The sequence below is a fragment of the Anarhichas minor genome, unplaced genomic scaffold (genome assembly GCF_050575085.1).
Source record: "Anarhichas minor isolate MPS153535 unplaced genomic scaffold, ASM5057508v1 ptg000043l, whole genome shotgun sequence".
NCBI lineage: Eukaryota > Metazoa > Chordata > Actinopteri > Perciformes > Anarhichadidae > Anarhichas > Anarhichas minor.
In genome coordinates, this window is record NW_027466489.1 from 8,004,277 (window position 1) to 8,022,820 (window position 18,544).

The following is an 18,544-nucleotide window of genomic DNA, read 5'->3' on the forward strand; positions in this document are numbered from 1 at the left end:
AGTTATTTGTGGACAAAAAGATCCTCATCGTGTCCTTGTCCTCTCTCTCTCTCTCTCTCTCTCTCTCTCTCTTTCCATTTATATCAGACATTCATTTAATTTTTGTATTCATCTTGCTTTCTCTTTCTCTATGACTCACTTGTTCTGTATCATCCTTTCACATTCTGCTCCCCCTCTGCCTCCCCCAGTCCCATCTCAATAATTCCCCGTGGCTACATTCAGTCCATTATTTCCAATAATAATACCAGTGTGGCACCCAGAGGCGAGAGAGACACACGCAGCGGAACAGACAACCTCAGCTGCAAGTTAAACAAATTGGGTGGCCGCAGAAAGTGGAGGAAGCATCTTTGTTATTCAAAATAGTCAACAGTCATTTGAAAGTGTGTGAAAGCCACTGGTCATGGTATTGACCTGTGGTGAGGTAGATTTCTACTCATCAAAAGGTCCTTGACGGATTGCTCCTCTGAGCATCTTCTGCATTGAATTTCTTTAATAGGTGATGCATCAAAGAAATGCGGGGGCCAATGCCGAGGTCTTTGATGAACCACAACGTATAAAGTATAAAGCGCATGTTTTTTTTATCCCTTCGCGCAGTGGTTTACCAAATCCCAAATTGGTGGCAGCAATTTAGATCTGTTTTTTTTTGCATGAGCTCCATTTACATTTCTTGAAAGTGAGGCTCTCTGACAGAAATATTGAATTTCAAGCAGTCTGCCTATTAGTGAGGCGACTGTTTGAATTACTGTGAGAATGTAAACAAAAGGCTTCTGGGAGCACTGATTAGTTGGAATTCCTTTCTGCTTAGACCGAGACTGACTTCACTGACAACATTTTCCTTTTTAACAGCATAGTCGTGGTGCTGCTATGCTTTATAGGGCTGCTTTCCTGCAATGCTTTTGATAGGATGGTAGAGGAACAAAGTAGAGTATATTTAGCAAAGTGTTTTGCTGTGCTGATAGTGGTCTGGCAAAGCTATGGATGATTTCCATATAAGTAATTCAAACTAATTGACCATTCTCTCCATCCGTCCTCAGACATCAGCATGGAACCTTTGGCGTTCTTCACCTCCATCGTTTTTGTGTATGTGGACACCGTGTTGTGTCTTAGCTACTGCTTACAGTGTTACATGCCGTATGTAGAGTGCCATTTCCTCTTGTTTTTATACTTCATAGAAAACAACGAAAAACGATACTTGAATATATATCCTGTTTTAAAACACATTACTCCAGGTGCCACAACATTAGGGACCAAAAAGAAAATTCTCCTCGCCTTCCCAATCATTCAAACAGAGCTGGGTAAATCTTTACCCTCTCTTTTCATGTTTAGAAATATTTTAAGAAACAATGTATTTTAGCCTCTGATTCCTGTGAGTTGTTTTTCTTGTTGTGTTTTGGTATGTCGTCCAACATAAAACTTTTTTCTTGTTGCCCATCTTGGGCAGGATTCCCTGGCAGAAGGGATATTGAATCTCAATAGGACCTTTCTTGTTAAATAAATGATAATAAAAAAACAAGAGGTTTTATTGTGTAGTTGCCACACTCAGACGTTTTCTGGTCTACTTAATCCCCAATGGGTATTATAAAGTAAAATTTGGGTTTACGAGAACGGACGTGGTCTTTTGTTGAGGTTTGTTGAAGTTGAAGCACCTTCATGGTTACAGGAAAACACAATTAACATCACATTACTTCCTGCTTTGGCATTGAATGTACACACAGGTCTTATTTTGTCTTGGTTCATTATTGTAACCTAGAGACCTGATAGCCAATCAGAATCTTGTCAGCTAACTTGAAAAATCTTCTTTATGTCAATCCTCTTTATTAAGGCCTTCATTAGGGCGAGTATCGTTGAAGACCATAGTGTAGTATAGATAATATCTTGTAATCTGTATATGTAACGCACAGTACAGATGTGTCATATTGCATTACTGACGGGGCAGGGCTGCTCTGCTCTTCCACAGCCTCCATGGCACACTGCAGGGACCTCTGTAGGGACTGTAGCTGACTGGACGTCTCTCTTAGCATGAACCTGGTGACAAACTGGCCCAACACACTGGAACCCTGGTACTCCTGGGAGACACACAGAAGGAGAGGTTAATTAAAGCACATGATGCTCAAACAGAAGCAACAAGAATGTAAAAGCATGTCAGAGACAAGACAGACCGCAGAGATGGGGAGAGAGAGAGAGAGAGAGAGAGAGAGAGAATTTGGTAGCTTCTCCAAAACAACAACAGGTAGACCTACTTGTGAAATGTGTAACAGCTGCAATTAAATGGACTAATTATTTATCTGAACGCATTAATTATTCAGTACCACACATCCAAATTCCAAGGTGGAGGAACTTCAGCATAATTGCTGCTCGATTCCCCAAACACAAACGTGATTACGCACTCTCAAAGGAGTCTTATTCAAGCAATGTGCTGATGAAGTAACATTGCATTAGCTCTTTGTTCAAACTTATAATGACAAGCAGCCTCAACTGAAAATGCATCATGTGATTATGATCCAGAGCACAGCTGCTAACTAGCGTTTGCAGAATGCTCTATGGATTTCCCCAATCTGACAGCTTTAAAAAAGAGCCAGAACAGAGGAACAAGGTGATCTAATTAAGAGGGGATGCATAATTATTCAGCACTCATCTCCTCTCCTCTTCTCGTTTAACAAGCGTTGCTTTTTTTCCTGTGGTATTGCGATTGAAATCTCTGATTCAAAGCTGTTACCTTAAAAAAAGCCCCCAGGCAATTTAAAAACTAAATGATGTATTTACTGGAAAGCAAAATGTTAGGCTTCTTCAGAGTTTTAACCACACTGGAATATCAATTGAATAGTTTTCTGCAGTAGCAGCATGATTCAAATTCATATAATGTCAAAATACAGAGCTGGCAAGTCTCTCCAACACTATCAGCAAACCAACATTAGCAAAAATCAGAGTGATAACATTTCAAAGAATACCTCACTCTTTGGACCAACTGTGACACATGTTCTTTATCTTTATCCTACTAAGACTTATCCAATGACTCTTATAGGAATAGTCCTACATTTTGGGAAATATGCCTATTTACCTTCTCGCCGAGAGTTAGATGAGAAGATTGATACCACTCTCTTAACTGTACAGCAGAGACTACCACCAACAGCCTGTTAGCTTAGCTTAGCACAACATCTGCAAACAGTGGGAGACAGCTTGCCTGGCTCTGTCCAATTTAGCTACTTAATAACACGTTATGTCTCGTATGTAAAGGAACAAGATAGGTAATAGATAGGCAGATTTCTTTACCATTGGACAGAGCGAGGCCAGCTGTGGAATCTCCTGTAACTCTCGGCAAGAAACTGAATTTTCATATTTCCCACAATGTTGGACTATTCCTGTAAAATCAAGCATAATACACTGGTAATGTAATGGAAGTGTGTGTGACTGAAGTGTTCTTTATTCCTCTTTTGTTAACTCATCACTTTTGGGAAACTTGGCGCAGCATTGGCTCCATCTGTGCACGTCAGTGTTTCCTCTCAGCACAAAACTAAGCATATTGGTAGCAGAGACCCCCGACTTTGTGCACGTGTGCTTTTGTACGACAGAAGCTTGATTTTAAGCAAATTCCTATAAAACTAAAAAAAAAAAAAAAAAAAAAAAAAAAAAAAAAAAAAACTTACCTCTTTAGTTTTATCCATTGCCTTCAAAATGGCAACATTCAGGCTCTCCAGAGATGAAAGTACATTGAGATACTCCCCCAGATGCTCAGAGAAATACTCTAATAGGAGACAGAAAACAAGCTGTCAGTGTCATTGTAATGTCAGAACAGTCATGACAGTTTGGAGACAAACTCTTATATGTTGCCATGACGGATTCCAATTAAAAGAAGGCCATGACAAAGGCAGCGAGGCTGTCGTAGACATGGGTAAAAATAGCCATCTTTAGTTCAATTAACAAGTTGAGTTGGAAGTATTTGATGTTCACATGCCTATGTGTCATTAACTCTCAATGCTCCCTGCTCCCCATGAAGTGGATACTGTGTTTGATTAACCATCATATTAATCACCGAGTGTTATGACAGTAGCTCGGCCACGTACAGTTGGTGAGAGGAGCTTTAAGGATTCATTTGATACCAAAAATAAACAACTGATAAAGAAACTCCTCCACATGCCATTAATATTAATATTTATTTAAATAATCAAGGTAACTGTGGCGTGAAAGTGCTTAAAACCAAACCAGGAAAGCAGAGAACGACTTAGATCTTAGATAGTTCTTAATTAAAAACCTAATTTTACTACAACCAAAGAGTGCACTCAATATGACACACATATCCAAGGTTAATGGATCAGCAGCACCTTTTACACTGCTCTCACTCGGATTCAATTAAGCTATCCACCTGAATTTAACTCCTCTTCGAATCACTCGGTAAAAAGAAGAAGACCACGCCACGATTAGTGGACTAAATCTGAGACAAGCGGAACATTCCGTCATGGAAAACAGTCAACTTCTATTGACGTCAGATGGAAAAGATGCCATTTCCATTCAATAAATTATGCAGAGGTTTTATTCTGGGTACTATTGGTATTAACGGGTCTCTGCCCCATTTCTTCGCTTCATTCAGGCCATCTGACACTCGCATGCATTTTTAAGTTGCTAAAAAATAGGTCAATAGATCTGTGCCATTTCTTTTTTCTTCAGATTAACGGATTAAAATCAGAGCTGTGGCTGGTGGTGGTGGTGGTGTTGTTGGTTGCAGTATATTATAGTACTTTTTCAACTCCCGAAATATCTAAAAGCAGAGAAGAAGAGAGGAGTTGAATGAGACAAGTGATACCACTCTTGTGTCTGTGCAACACATTCTCACCCCAATGCATCAAATACCGCAGCTTGGTCAGTGGCCCTAAGCTTCAAACTATTATGCTCTACGTACCCCTCTGCCGTCTTCCCAAAATTAACTCCTGTTTTCACAAGTTAGGTTAGGCAACAAAACCACTAAATTTGGTTTGGAAAGAGTGCGATTGACGTTAACTTGACTGACTTACAATTTACGTGACTATGAGTCACGTGACAAACCACTTACGTGAATCATGTGACTAGCGACTCGTGTGACCGAAAAGTTAACGTTTACCTTTAGTTTTCACGCTTCAAGCCTCGGAAACCTCCCCTCCTGACACCTTTCCGATATCTCCCATATCTCTATTGATGGCTTATGTCGTCCTTTGAGTGTGGCCATTCTGATCAGCTTTCGACGATCGTGTAACCCTACTCTAAAACTTACAAATACACGTCATGTCTCATTTGGCCCTGCGTTAGTCTGGGACCTGTCCAGGGTGTAAGCTGCCTTCGCCCAATTTCAGCTGGGAACGGCTTCAGCGACCGTGAAAAGGATAAGCGGTTCCGGATAGTGGGTGGGTGGATGGATGGATGGATGGATGGATGGATGGATGGGTGTCTCATTTGTTTAATTCGCGCAAAAGTCAAGTGTGAGAACAACGCATTGCACTGTTGAGCCGTCCCCATCTGTTTCCAGTATTTATGCTAAGCTAATCTAACGTTCTACAGTCGATCTACTCATCAAGCTCTTAGCAAGAAAGCCTTTAATAAGCGCATTTCCCAAAATGTGAAAGTATTGCTTTAAAGTTTTTCCATGCTCACTTAAAAATATGGACCCACAATAAGACAAAAATCACTGATATTGGCGAATTTTAAAGAGAGCAGTTTTACAGAAATTAAAGTACAACGACAACTTATTAATCAGACAAAGCACTTCCCACCAACCTGATAGCTTGTCGGTATCCAGATTGCTGTAACACAAGAGGAGATAAAGGTATTGAGAAAATGAATTAGGGAAATTCAAAGTCTGCTAGATAAACTGTGTGGCTCCAAGCTGTGTGAATGTTACAATATTAGCCCAAGAAGGACACAGAAACGACTCCAGTGCTAAAGCCACGTGTGTAATATGAACAGCTTAGAATATGTGTTCTTGATAGAAAGACTGCATGTTAAAGCAATCTCGAAGATTTGTATTGAAATAAATATCTGTTAAGTCACTATCTATTGCCATTGATGAAAGTATTATCCTATTTATATATTTGCAGTATTTTGAACTTGGTGTCTGCGGCCTAGAGATTTTTCTCCATTATATAAAAACAAAAGATTGAACTTTTTCTGAAAACGCGAAGGCCATGTATCAACAAATTGCATTTTCTTTTGAACTCACTCCACTGTCATAAAAACATTGAGATCCATGGTCGACACATCCTTTGTCTACCATGTCTACATGTACGGGTTATTTTCCCTATCAGATGCAGACGATAAGTGAAGCAGTGCAACGGCTTGTGTTATTAGAAAGCTCACACAGCCTCTGTGGTCAAACAAATGCTTGTTTTTTTTTTCGGTTGTAAATTTCCATTTTGATAGTAATGAGTGTCCACACATCTCTGTTGCAGGCTATCATTACAATGAGCACGGACAATATATTTTCAATGGAGAGGGGTATATTGTCTGTGCTATGCGACTTTTTTTTTTGTCTCAGAAGTGATATTATATAATTAAAAGTACTGTTATTCAGCACAAGAGTGTGCTTTAATTAGGCATCAGAGCTCCGTTCATGCCAATCGCCTCAAAGCTTGGAGCGTGGTCACAGTGGTCTGAGGGCCGGTGTGTCCCATCGGTCCCAGCGTAACAGCATGTCCAAAAGCTATTTATCACACAGTGATGGAAGAACTGGCGCCACAACAAAACATTAAAAGCATTAAAAGCAGAGTTGTTATTGTAGCCAGACACTATCCTCACTCTAATTGGTTAGGCGTACAAAAGAAAAACATACAAAGTAAGCTAATCGATGCATCTCAATGTGCTCGGCGTGGGTTTGTTTATGCTGGCAAGTGCCGTCCTGTGAGACCAACACAGAGACTTGCCAATCACAGTGAATTTATTATTTCACCTGAGCCGACACACAAAGGATTTGACAGTTACAAAGTCTGGCTTAGTCTTTCAGCATTGGTCCATATAAAGAAGCATATGATGAAGAAAAAAAAGGTTGCAAATGAATACAAATCTTGAATCTCCCAAAGATGACAGAGAAGAACTGGCTTTAAAGAAAGGATAGCAAGCATCACTTATACCACGACAGGAGAGAAATGGTCTTTTCCTCTGTGGCTGCAGTGAGTTAAATATTCTCTGCAGACCAGTGATTTCAGCAGCAACCCTCGGGCGCATTTCTCTGATTGCAATTGCAGGCGAGTAGGTTTTAAAGTGGCTGGTACAGTCCACAGTATTTTATGTCCAAAGGAAGGGGGTAAACATTCATTCAGACTGCTTGAGTTTGGCTGCAGGGCTCATTTTTTACTGAAGACTCCCTCCAGCTGTGAGACATTCAGCCTGTAACTGATGACTTGAAAGGGACACATTAACTGTGGCTTTGAGCCTCAGACACTTGCTGTTCAGTCTTTTTTTCGGCTTCTTTCTAACTGTGAAAGGCACACATTTAATATAGCACTTGTAGAAATAAAAGAACAAAACAACTATTAGTCATTTTTCACCATGAGGCATTGAAATCAGAGCTCATTTTGAATAACAAAAACTCACTTATTTTGTCGGCCATCTATGGAGAAGAAAAGCTCCTGCAGCTCCTCGGTAGTCAGGATTCCATCCGCAAAGTAAGTATTGAACTCCTCAAATGACAGCTTGCCATCATCTGACACACGGAGTACAACACAAGAACAGGCCTACATCAGTACAGAAATTACTATAAATAATACTAGTTATAAGGGTGTAACATAAGTGTGTGGCCTCTAGATCGTAAAGTCCTAATAATCAGCCCTTGATCTTTAAAAAAAATTCTCATGGGAATCATGTTTTCAATTTACAATGACATAAAAAGACCCAAAACCAGTAAATTATCCCATATCGAGGCGCCGGAACCAGAGCGAGTTCGACATTTATGTCTTGGTTATAACAATTAACCCATCAACATTCAAAGTACAAAATTCAAAAATTCATTCTTATTTTATTATGTTGGATGTATAAGATAATGACATCCCGTATCACTGAAATTGTATTACAACAACAACTGTGCAGAAACATTCCACAAACTATAACTTTAAAATGGAAGAGGCCACATATTGTCAGCAGATTGGGTTTTTTTCTCCCTCTATTCAAACTAGTTAGCTGTGAGCACAGCTTGTTGTGACAAACAAGGCTCAGAAAAATCAGCAGCAGAAGATGAATAGCTCGGTTGTCGTCTGAAGAAGTGTTCCTTTGCGAGCCTCCGACTTTATCAGTCTGTCTACTGGCAAAGCTTATAGATCAGTCAGCAGTTAGTCTGGCAGAGAGAAGCTGCTAGATGTTTCAGTCCTCATAAGAGAGTCCACAGCAACCGATAGATTGGAGTCTGTGGATATTTCCTGAGCCACGACAGACACTCGAGCAATCAGAGGTAGGGAGTTGGACACTCAGTCAGTCAATGCGTGAATGCTCAGAGTGATAAAGTGGAGTCAAGATGACACACAGACAAATAAGTAGGACTGTACTAAATCAGACACACACAGAGGGTCTCAGTAGCTGTCTCAGACAGAAAAAGTCCTCCAGCCATGTCATTGCTGCACCCATTAAGGAACCATCACCGCTCGTGTTCTGCCCTCTGAGTGCAGGACGACTGTTGGCGTCACACTTCACTGTTGACTTGAGCAATCTACCCAAATAATGACCCTGTCTACACAAAGACGAGGTAAAATGAGAGCAGTTTAACATGCCATGCAGCGCCAGTTGGCTGACTCAGCAGAGCTGAAAATTCAAGGGCAAGCTTGAAGACCATCTATTCAGCTGGAGCCTCTGAGACGCCGCTCATCATCACCTCCGACCTCTGAATGTGTAAAGTGCTGGCACTTTGGCATATTTTCTCTCTTTTTCAGATCGTCTTTTCTACTTTCATTTATTGTTTATTTGACAGGGACGGATGCAATAAACATAGATAATTGCACAACAATTGTACAATAATGTGGAGCATTTAATAGTTACTACTAATTCCTACTACTAATTGCCCGTCCTTTAAAATAACAAATATAAAAACGTGTTCACAGACTATAAAGTTCACAGCGAATGATTTGTATTCTAGAGCCATGACGGGTCATTTCTTTTGTGCATGCTGGGAACAGACTGAACTGTCCTGGGGCACAAGGAGAACATTATGTTCATTCTTAAGTTGAAGGCAATCCTGTTAGTGTGGCTCCATCTTTTTCTGGAAAATGTCCACTTAAGCCCGGGAGTACGAGTATATGGTTAACACGTGCTGAAACTCTTTAGTCCATGTTCTTTGCTTCAATCGTTTACTGAAATGGCAGCAAAACCCAAAAAGCAATATTATGCACTATAAGCACGGTAAGCAAATAAAAACTAAATTCATTTATCCATTATATAAATGGCTCTAACGCATCCTGTCAGTATATTTTATATCAAGATTCTTTGGGAAAGTTATATTCATGCAATAATATACTTTTTTATGCCTTTTATACTTAGTTGATGCAGTTTAACTTTGATGCCATCTGTAGATAGTTTGTGGATCTGAGACTAAAAACCCCTCCACATATTTGTCCTTTCTCAGAGTGTTGTATTTGGAAGGATTCCTAAATTTGGGGTGCCAAGGCAGCAGTTATGCTCAGAAGTGACATTCTTGATAATCAGTTTGATGGATGACTGATGACTACCAGCAGTCTCTTCGATATTCACTTTGACAGTTCTGGGTCAAATGTCTTCCTCATGACAGGGGGATGGCCGCAACAAATACACAAGCCTGCCCTGGGCATCTATGTGTCTTACTTCCTCTATTATTAGAAAGTTCTATGATCCCTATACTTGTCACTTTAAGGGGCCTCGTCACCAGGGGAAGCCTTTTTGCACAGTATTCAACGCTGCGGGTTTGCACGTGGTTAACGTTGTGAAATGTTGGCGGTTGGGTTTAGGCAACGCAACCACTTGAGTTAGAAAAAAATAAGTGCGCTTGTAACGTAACCTAAACTTCAGACTTAACGTCATGCGACTCAGTGACCTATAGCGTCACATGACATAACGTAGTCAGCAAAAGTCCCTTTTTTTGGTTTCGCACTGGACACCAACGCAGGTCCCCCGAGTAAAAGTCGTGGGTTTGTTTGTCCCTTCCAGCAAAGGGGTATTCAGTTGGTTGCAATCTGCGACCTCACCGCAAGACGCCTCTAAATCCGACACGCTGGTCCTTTAAATGTCAAACAGCAATCCTGCTTTTAATCTCACCCAGATCCTCCAGGGATGATGGTGAGAGGTGGATGGCATTAAAAGCTTCAGAAACTTGAAGATCCACGGTCAGATGAGGGGATTATGTGTTTGCTACATCAAGACTCATACCTGTTGGCCTCCTCTCAATCCCAGTGTATGCATCCTCACTTCAATCACACACACACACACACACATCTCTTTTGATGACAAAAGGGAGGATGGGAGGATGAAGGAATTGATGCAGCGCTTATTTGCCAAATAGGACATCCTTGTTCAGTCAAGCATCATTCTGAAGTGATGTTTATCATTTATGACACTTTAAGCAGCTGTATTATTTATCACCAGGCCTGTATTGGGTGTACTGTTCTGCACAGATTTGTTGTCTTTCACAGAATAGTTTCTCATGTTTTGGGGTCTGGGCCCCATATGAGGTCACTTGATAAGCAGAAAGAGTCAAGGGGGATTTCTAGAATTGATATTTTAATATACTTAAACATTTCTTGAAGCAAAACCTGGCAAAATTAAACAATTCATAAGCTCTCTTTCTCTCCCTCACAGCTTGCATACAATCAGAAAATGTCATGTAGCGTTGCATTTTAAACTGTATTTGTCTCAAACGTATCGCTACATTTATTCATCCTGCGACAGTCCTATCAGAGCAGCCACAGTAATCAGTTACTAAACAGATTCCCAACCCAAATGCCAGCTGATGCCTCGAGATTGATGAATCATTCATGCATGGCCCAACAAAAAGGAACACACATGGGTTCCCTAAGTAGATCACAGTTTCCAATAACACTCCTAATATACACATTATGTATATTATGAACATAACCTTTGAAGCATTGCTCCCGTCATGTTCCCAGTTAATGTGAAGCTATTCCTGGACCATTTTCAGGGAATAAAGTAAGTTTCCTTGTAAATAACTCAATCATAGTTGGCAAATGAATCATATCTCTGCATCAGCAAATGTCATTGACCTGGTTTGAAAGGAAACAGGAGCTACTTGAACAAACAAAATACCTTTGAATGTCTTGTTCGTTGAAAATTAGACCTAAAACAATTTTTTTTATCTGCTGTTAATGTTATCAAGCGCTGATTTTTTTTTTTAAATAGAATGTTTCTGACTGAAAATGCTAAAAAAAAAAAAACAGAAAAGCTCAAAGGCTAAAGAATAAATCATTTTGCATGTTTAGTGATTCATAGGATCAAGAAATAATTCAAACACCACACCTTGACGACAGGTAGAATCCAAAGCAGTAAAGAAAAATGAGACTTAAAACCCAACCATAACCATTTATCACTGAGCAGTTGTTTCATCTAAGAAACAACAAACCGCCAGTACGTAGAGCACAGATGTGGAAGAGAACATGTGCACAGCAAGAAAGGCATCTTCCAACTGTGTGACATCCTCCTTTAAATGGAACCAAAATCTAAGTAGTCAAAGCTTCATACAACAAATTGCTTCACAGGCAATTCTATTAATACAGCAAAATAAAAATCGCTATAAATCATACTTAAGCCAAAAGCAATGTGCATAAATTGCTCTTTAATACTCAGTCAGAAAAAAAAATGACTGAAGAATTTCAAGGTGAGAAAAATGTTTCCATGGACAGACTTAGGCTGGTGTAATGTGCTTATTCTGCAACACAGCAGGACACAGACAGCTCTTATGTGGCCTTTCCTCCTTTAAAAAAAAGTAAACACTCTCAACAAAGTGCTCACAAGACCAGAGTAAACACGAACCAAATGAGTAAGTGAGGAAGTCCTGTAAAGTAGGGCACAAAGTAGGCCGCGCTCTTATCTCTCCAAAGGTTAGTCCCGTTGCTGCCTCTCCTAAGTGGTTTTTAAATTCCCATAAATGCATCACAGCTTCAAAAGCAACTAGCATTGCTCAGAGAGTTGGGTCTTGTTTCTTTCTACTACTGTAGACCCAGACCATTGCAGATTCTGGTATTCTTATTACTGACGCTCTACTTAAGATGTGTTCCACCAGGCCATCTGTGAGGAAATCTGTGATATAAGCTGCCTTTGCATAGCCATATCCCAATTTAAGCCTCGTCGCTGCTTTTAGATCGCATATCATACATGCTTCTCGATTCTCCACCTCACTAATGGTCTGAAGCTCGCTGGTCTTTTCCTCCACGTTGGAGCTGCTGTCAGGCGAGAAGCGAGCTTCATTAAAAGCTGAGGAGAAACAGAGGACATGATCTCTTCAGCTATCACACTGGAAAGTGTGTTCTGGGAAATATGAATATCAGGATAAAGAATATCATTTCCCCACTAAATTTGAAGTTTATTTTTGTATTGACCTGCTTTTTTAAAAACTAAACTTTAAATCTGCATAACAATTTCAAACAGGATTGCTGATCTGTGACCATTTTGCCAATTAGGTTGTGACGGTTATGTAGGGTGGCTCATTATCCTAATATTCGGTCTTAAACCATTAAAAGCATACGTTTGGACCACAAAACGGCGATGAACATGAACTGGGTTTAATTGAATTCTTCACAGTCGGCTCTTATCTTACTCAATGTCCGCTCACTAGCTTCTTCCACAGCTTTCAACTCTATTACCAGATTAGTACAAAAATCAATCTGGATTGGTTGGTCAAGAATGTAGTTTTATGCTGGTAATAATTAATTTGGCCACTTGAGGTCAGTGGAACAACCTCTTAACTCAACACTGACAAATTATCACAATAAAGTTGAATGGCTTTGTAAATCCTGATGACACATTGTAGTGCTATGGACCTTATCTTTATTTTGTTAATAATATCACATTACTTAGTCTATAATCTCAGTGGTGTTCATTGCCTAAAAGATGAAAAGCAGTGAATGTAGCGCAGCATATATCTTCTTTGTGTTTTCCTTTCATATGAACGCTCCTCCTCCTCCTCCTCCTCCTCCTCTCCCCACCATCCTTTCTCCACGACTGGTGCAGTGATGACGTCTGAACTGAGCTCATTCCAATAAACATTCTGACAGTGGATTCGATTGTGTCCGGTACGGAGACACAGTGGTCCGGACCAATCAGCATCCTGTAAGGAGCTACTGGCAGCTAAGGGAGGGGTTTAGGTGTGTGTGACGCCTTGGAATGATTCTAAATTCAATGAACTTTAACAAAAGTCTGCAGCACAGTCTACGCATGAGTTCAACATGGGATCATTTTGTGCCAATGACCAACAAGCACACACTCAAAGAGTACTGGCTCTTCAATCAGAACAGCCCACACCGCATAATGAAGTTCAGTCTCATTTCATGGGACTTGTTTAAATCTGCAAAGGCAAGACAATGAGCCAAGTAAAATAAAACGAGACAGCTTGAGGAAAGGTGGGTACAAAAAAAGCAATTAATTCACATTCCCAGAATGATTTTTACATCGTAGAGTAGACTGATGATACATCGCAGTGTAAGAGGATCCAGGGGGTATTGAGACAAATTGTAACTTCAACATACTCCCTTTGATCCCTTGTGATGCTTCTACGGTTTGATCGCCAAAACTAACAAACCTGCAGTACCCTTAAGGCTCCTTCAACAAAAGTCATTTTACAAAGATATTTCAATTCATGCCTGTATTGCCTGGACATTGTATCACAAAAAAATGGCATAATATAATATATGTATACAGTGCCAGTGTGATATCTACAGTACAAGTATGTGGATGCATATAATGTTGGAGTTTACCAGTGTATTCTGTGTCATTTCATGCCATATTCTGATTGATTGGTTTGTAGACAAAATCATAACAGCAGTCACATGGTTAGAATTTAGGTCCTAAATTTCTGACACAGTCAGAGACTCTTTGTTCGCAAAAAACTCTAAAATGGACATGACTTTTAGTACTACATGTATCAGGCCACTTACTTACTTCAGATTTACTTTGACTATATTTTGATGCTAATACTTTTACTAAATAAGATTTTGAAGTCGTAGAAGAGTATTTCTACATTGTGGTATTGATTATTTTAGTTAATTGAAAAGTCTAAATACTTCTTTAGTATTTTGGTATTCAAAACTGTAGCACTTGTAGCATTGCTGGTAAGTATAAATAGAAAAGGGATTTAAGTGTGGCTGTGGCACTGGAGGCGAGTAGAAAAAAAGATGGTGAATTGAAGAAAGGCTCAGAAGGCAGCAGTCCTCCAAAAAAGGTGGTGGTTTTATAAACCAAACATCACAATGAAACAGAGGAGAAGAACAACAGTCCCAGGGAAATTAACAAAGAGCAAATAGAGTGAAAATAAAACTGAAGTAAAGCAGCAAGCTGCCAACTAAAACACCTCTCCCACAGTGTATGCCTAAGTGGCTTTATATCCCCCTCCTGGCCCCACCCTATTACTGAAGCCCTGCATGTGAGGCGGTAAAACAAAATCCCACTGAAACCTGATCCTAACAGCAAACATCACAGAGGTTAATACACACTGCACCAACACATAACCCTGGTTAGGGAAAACGTATTTCATTTTATGTCTTTGTGATTAACTTTAGAAATAAATCAACTAATTGATAGCTCCACCCGCTGCCTCACTCGACACAGGTGGCCTGAATCACCTGATGACCGTGATTGCTGTGGGACATGTAGGGAATGGGCATGTGAAAAGGAAAAGGGTGCATTGTTTAGAATTTTCTATTACTTTTTATTTTCAGTGTCATTTAAGTTTAGTTGTATTTAGTTTTCATATATTGATGATTAGTTTTACAGTAGTTTTTTTTATTATTATTAGTTTTGTAACCAGGCAATATCATTTCAGTTTAATTTTCGTTTTTTTAATAGTTTTTATTTCGTTTCAGATTGCTACCAATACTTTTTATGGCTTATTTTCGGTTTTGTTTCAGTTTTCGTTTTCAATAATTACCCTGTTTTGATCTGACAACCAAAAATTGCACGGTCCATAAATGCCAATCCTCCCACTAACCTGCTTTAAGGTACTAAACATCAGCATGAATTTAAGGAAAATGTGTTAGAATTACTCAAAGTATATTTACAACAAGATGCGTTTTGTTTATATTGGCAAATAAAGCGATATTATTAGTGATTCACAGCTAAAAAGATAACTTGGCTCATCCTGCTTTAACATGACTCATATTCATTTGTAACCCAGTCATGTGTGTCGACGCTGACAGAGAGGTGCTTTATTTGTGTGACACATTCTTCCAGTCATGGCTACAATCCAGCATCTTAGCATCATTTTTAATTGGGCGGAGAAACTCTTTGGTGCGTGAGGTGGAAAGGAGCTTTACTTGATGAGTCATTCATGCAAATCCTTTATTTCTCCGCCCAGATTATCTGAGGCATAATAACAAGTAGAAGAATGTGGGGAAACGACAAGCATGTTTTGTCACAAATTATTCATCAACAAAAAAAAAATGTGTTTACTCACCGTTTTTGTCTGCTCGGCGGAAAATCTGAAAAAGAAAGAGGGCGGAGATGGTTATTACCTCTAGCCAAGCATCACTAAAGAGGTTCTTGCAATAACTTGGTATGGGTTATTAAGAATGATGAAAAAAACTAAAACATTATGGATGTTTGACGTCTGCTGATGAAGGCAAATCATTCTGCTGCACCAAACGGAAACATGTGAACCACGGCATTCACAAATACTCTGGATGTCATGCAAGGTTGAATGCTAGTTTATAGTACGTGTCAGTTGTAAAACAGGTTTAATTATCACCTCTGGAGCGAACAGCAATTTGCTGTCCAATAGCTAAGAGGCTTCATAGTCAGTATCTTGCAGGGGAACTCAGTCATGAAAGCGGCTCAGAGGAAAAGCAAAACAAACTGAGATGTTTGGAATTAAGATGTTTGGTTTGATTGAATTCTATTGAGCTGGGGATCAAAATAAACAATTAACAGTGGAGCAATGGCCACCAGCCGAGTCATCAATAATGCCCCAGAGTATAGATTCAGGCAGGAACACGAGGCCAGCTGGTCTCTCCGAGACACTAACCACCTCTCAGCAGAGCAGTCTATTTTAAAGCTTGACTCCAAGCATCAGTCCCTATACTACAGCTGCTCCTTTGGGCTCCTGTTACAGCTAACTGTATTCGCTGGCCAGCGGCTGCAACTGCAAGATGAAACAAAACACCCACCTCAGGCTTCACCCATATGGGACTCAACAGACCATTTTCACTGAAGACATGTTCACATGACATAGGGGGGGAAGTACAGGTGCAAGTGATAACATTAACGATGGGGGGAATAACAGTCACGTGCCGTGCTACCATGCATGCCGGCTCATTTAGAAGCTAAATTAAACAGAGGCATCGTTAGTGTTATTATTCACACATGTGCTCTTCCAGCTTTGACAACTCTAAAAATGTGCAGTTAAAAAGGTACATTTAAACCACTGCTGCTGCACCCTGCTGTTATTTAATATATACGCCGATACATGAACTGTCAGCTAAACTTGTAATGACATCAATGTGTTGTTTGTGTGCTGTTCAATTTATTGACATAATCACTATTAGGTCCGGCTCCTGTCCCTCTATTCTCACCGGGGGGTTTCTGAGATGATTAGCAGGGGAGGCTGCAACACTGAAGACGGTTGACATTTGTGAACAAGTATGATGAAGATGTTTCTGAATGAAAATTCTTCTGATGAAAATTTCTGATGAAAATAAACTTTGACACAGATTGGCTGAGACCAACAACAGAATGACTTCAGTATGGGCGAGTGACTAACACCGGGAGAGCAATTTGTTGGCTGACATGAAAAAGACACAAAGCCGTACAATATGGCTTATTGCTGACCATATGAGGGGGTGTTAGCCAGCCTTTTAAAACGGGCTGCCTCCTGGTCAACAGCAGAAAGTTCCAGTTTCCAATTTAAAAGACATGAATGCAGTTTAAAGAAAGAAAAACTGAGTTTATATATATATATATATATATATATATATATATATATCCTGCAGCTGTTAAATAAGTCTCCAGTGTAACCATAATCACTAAACCATTTACCTAGACTGATAAAAAAAAAAGGTCAGTGCACCCAAAAGTCCTATTATAATCATCCACTGGATTGTTAAACTGCGCACACAGGTAACTAAAGTACGGTGGATCAAAGTTGGAGTAGCTCTTGAAAACCAAATAGATGTTTACAGTTGACAGTTTGGGGGACGGTTTTAACAACCAGCTTTGTTTTCATGCTCAATAAGTGGGTTAGATAATTGGACAAAAGCGAGGAAACCTGCTCCATTATGAATCACTGTCAACTGGAGTCCCTGTGACCCAATGTGGCAACAGTAAAGCTGGTGACTACATTGTTGTCGATGGCTAAAATTATGAAAATAAAGAGAAGGAAAAAAAACACAATTTTCCAGAGTCCACAGTGTGCAGAGATGTCTTTTCAAAAAGTTAACATTTCAATTACAAAAACAAAGTTAACCTACGGAAAAAACTGAATCTAAAACTAGAATTTTAAACCACTGTTTAGTTTCAACCTATTAATTTATACTTCTTTTTTTTTTTTTTTTTTACAAAAAATGAATAATAATAATAATGGATAGGACGAGATAATCGTCCTGCATTCTCTCATCCTACCCATTATCTCGTCCTATAATGGGTAGGACAGAGCAATGAGTGTGTCCTACCCATTCTCTCGTCCTGCATTCTCTCGTCCTGCATTCTCTCATCCTACCCATTCTCTCGTCCTACGCATTCTCTCGTCCTGCATTCTCTCATCCTACCCATTCTCTCGTCCTACGCATTCTCTCGTCCTGCATTCTCTCGTCCTACCCATTCTCTCGTCCTACGCATTCTCTCGTCCTGCATTCTCTCGTCCTACCCATTCTCTCGTCCTACGCATTCTCTCCTCCTGCATTCTCTCGTCCTACCCATTCTCTCATCCTACCCATTATCTCGTCCTATAATGGGTAGGACAGAGCAATGAGTGTGTCCTACCCATTCTCTCGTCCTGCATTCTCTCGTCCTGCATTCTCTCATCCTACCCATTCTCTTGTCCTGCATTCTCTCATCCCATTCTCTCGTCCTGCATTCTCTCGTCCTACCCATTCTCTCGTCCTACGCATTCTCTCCTCCTGCATTCTCTCGTCCTACCCATTCTCTCGTCCTACGCATTCTCTCGTCCTGCATTCTCTCATCCTACCCATTCTCTCGTCCTACGCATTCTCTCGTCCTGCATTCTCTCGTCCTACCCATTCTCTCGTCCTACGCATTCTCTCCTCCTGCATTCTCTCGTCCTACCCATTCTCTCGTCCTACGCATTCTCTCCTCCTGCATTCTCTCATCCTACCCATTCTCTCATCCTACCCATTATCTCGTCCTATAATGGGTAGGACAGAGCAATGAGTGTGTCCTACCCATTCTCTCG

General features: G+C 40.1%; 1 protein-coding gene across 1 annotated transcript in view; it reads right to left on the reverse strand.

Annotated features, from left to right (window-relative positions):
• The window catches only part of necab3 (N-terminal EF-hand calcium binding protein 3), a 34,546-nt gene that overhangs the window by 12,628 nt on the left and 3,374 nt on the right, over positions 1 to 18,544 (reverse strand). The window contains exons 2-6 of the mRNA XM_076110809.1: positions 15,596 to 15,620; positions 7,555 to 7,663; positions 5,743 to 5,768; positions 3,645 to 3,742; positions 1,930 to 2,066 (exon numbers count right to left, since the gene is read on the reverse strand). Of these exons, the coding sequence (XP_075966924.1) occupies positions 1,930 to 2,066; positions 3,645 to 3,742; positions 5,743 to 5,768; positions 7,555 to 7,663; positions 15,596 to 15,620 (395 nt within the window). The remainder of the gene's footprint in view (positions 1 to 1,929; positions 2,067 to 3,644; positions 3,743 to 5,742; positions 5,769 to 7,554; positions 7,664 to 15,595; positions 15,621 to 18,544) is intronic.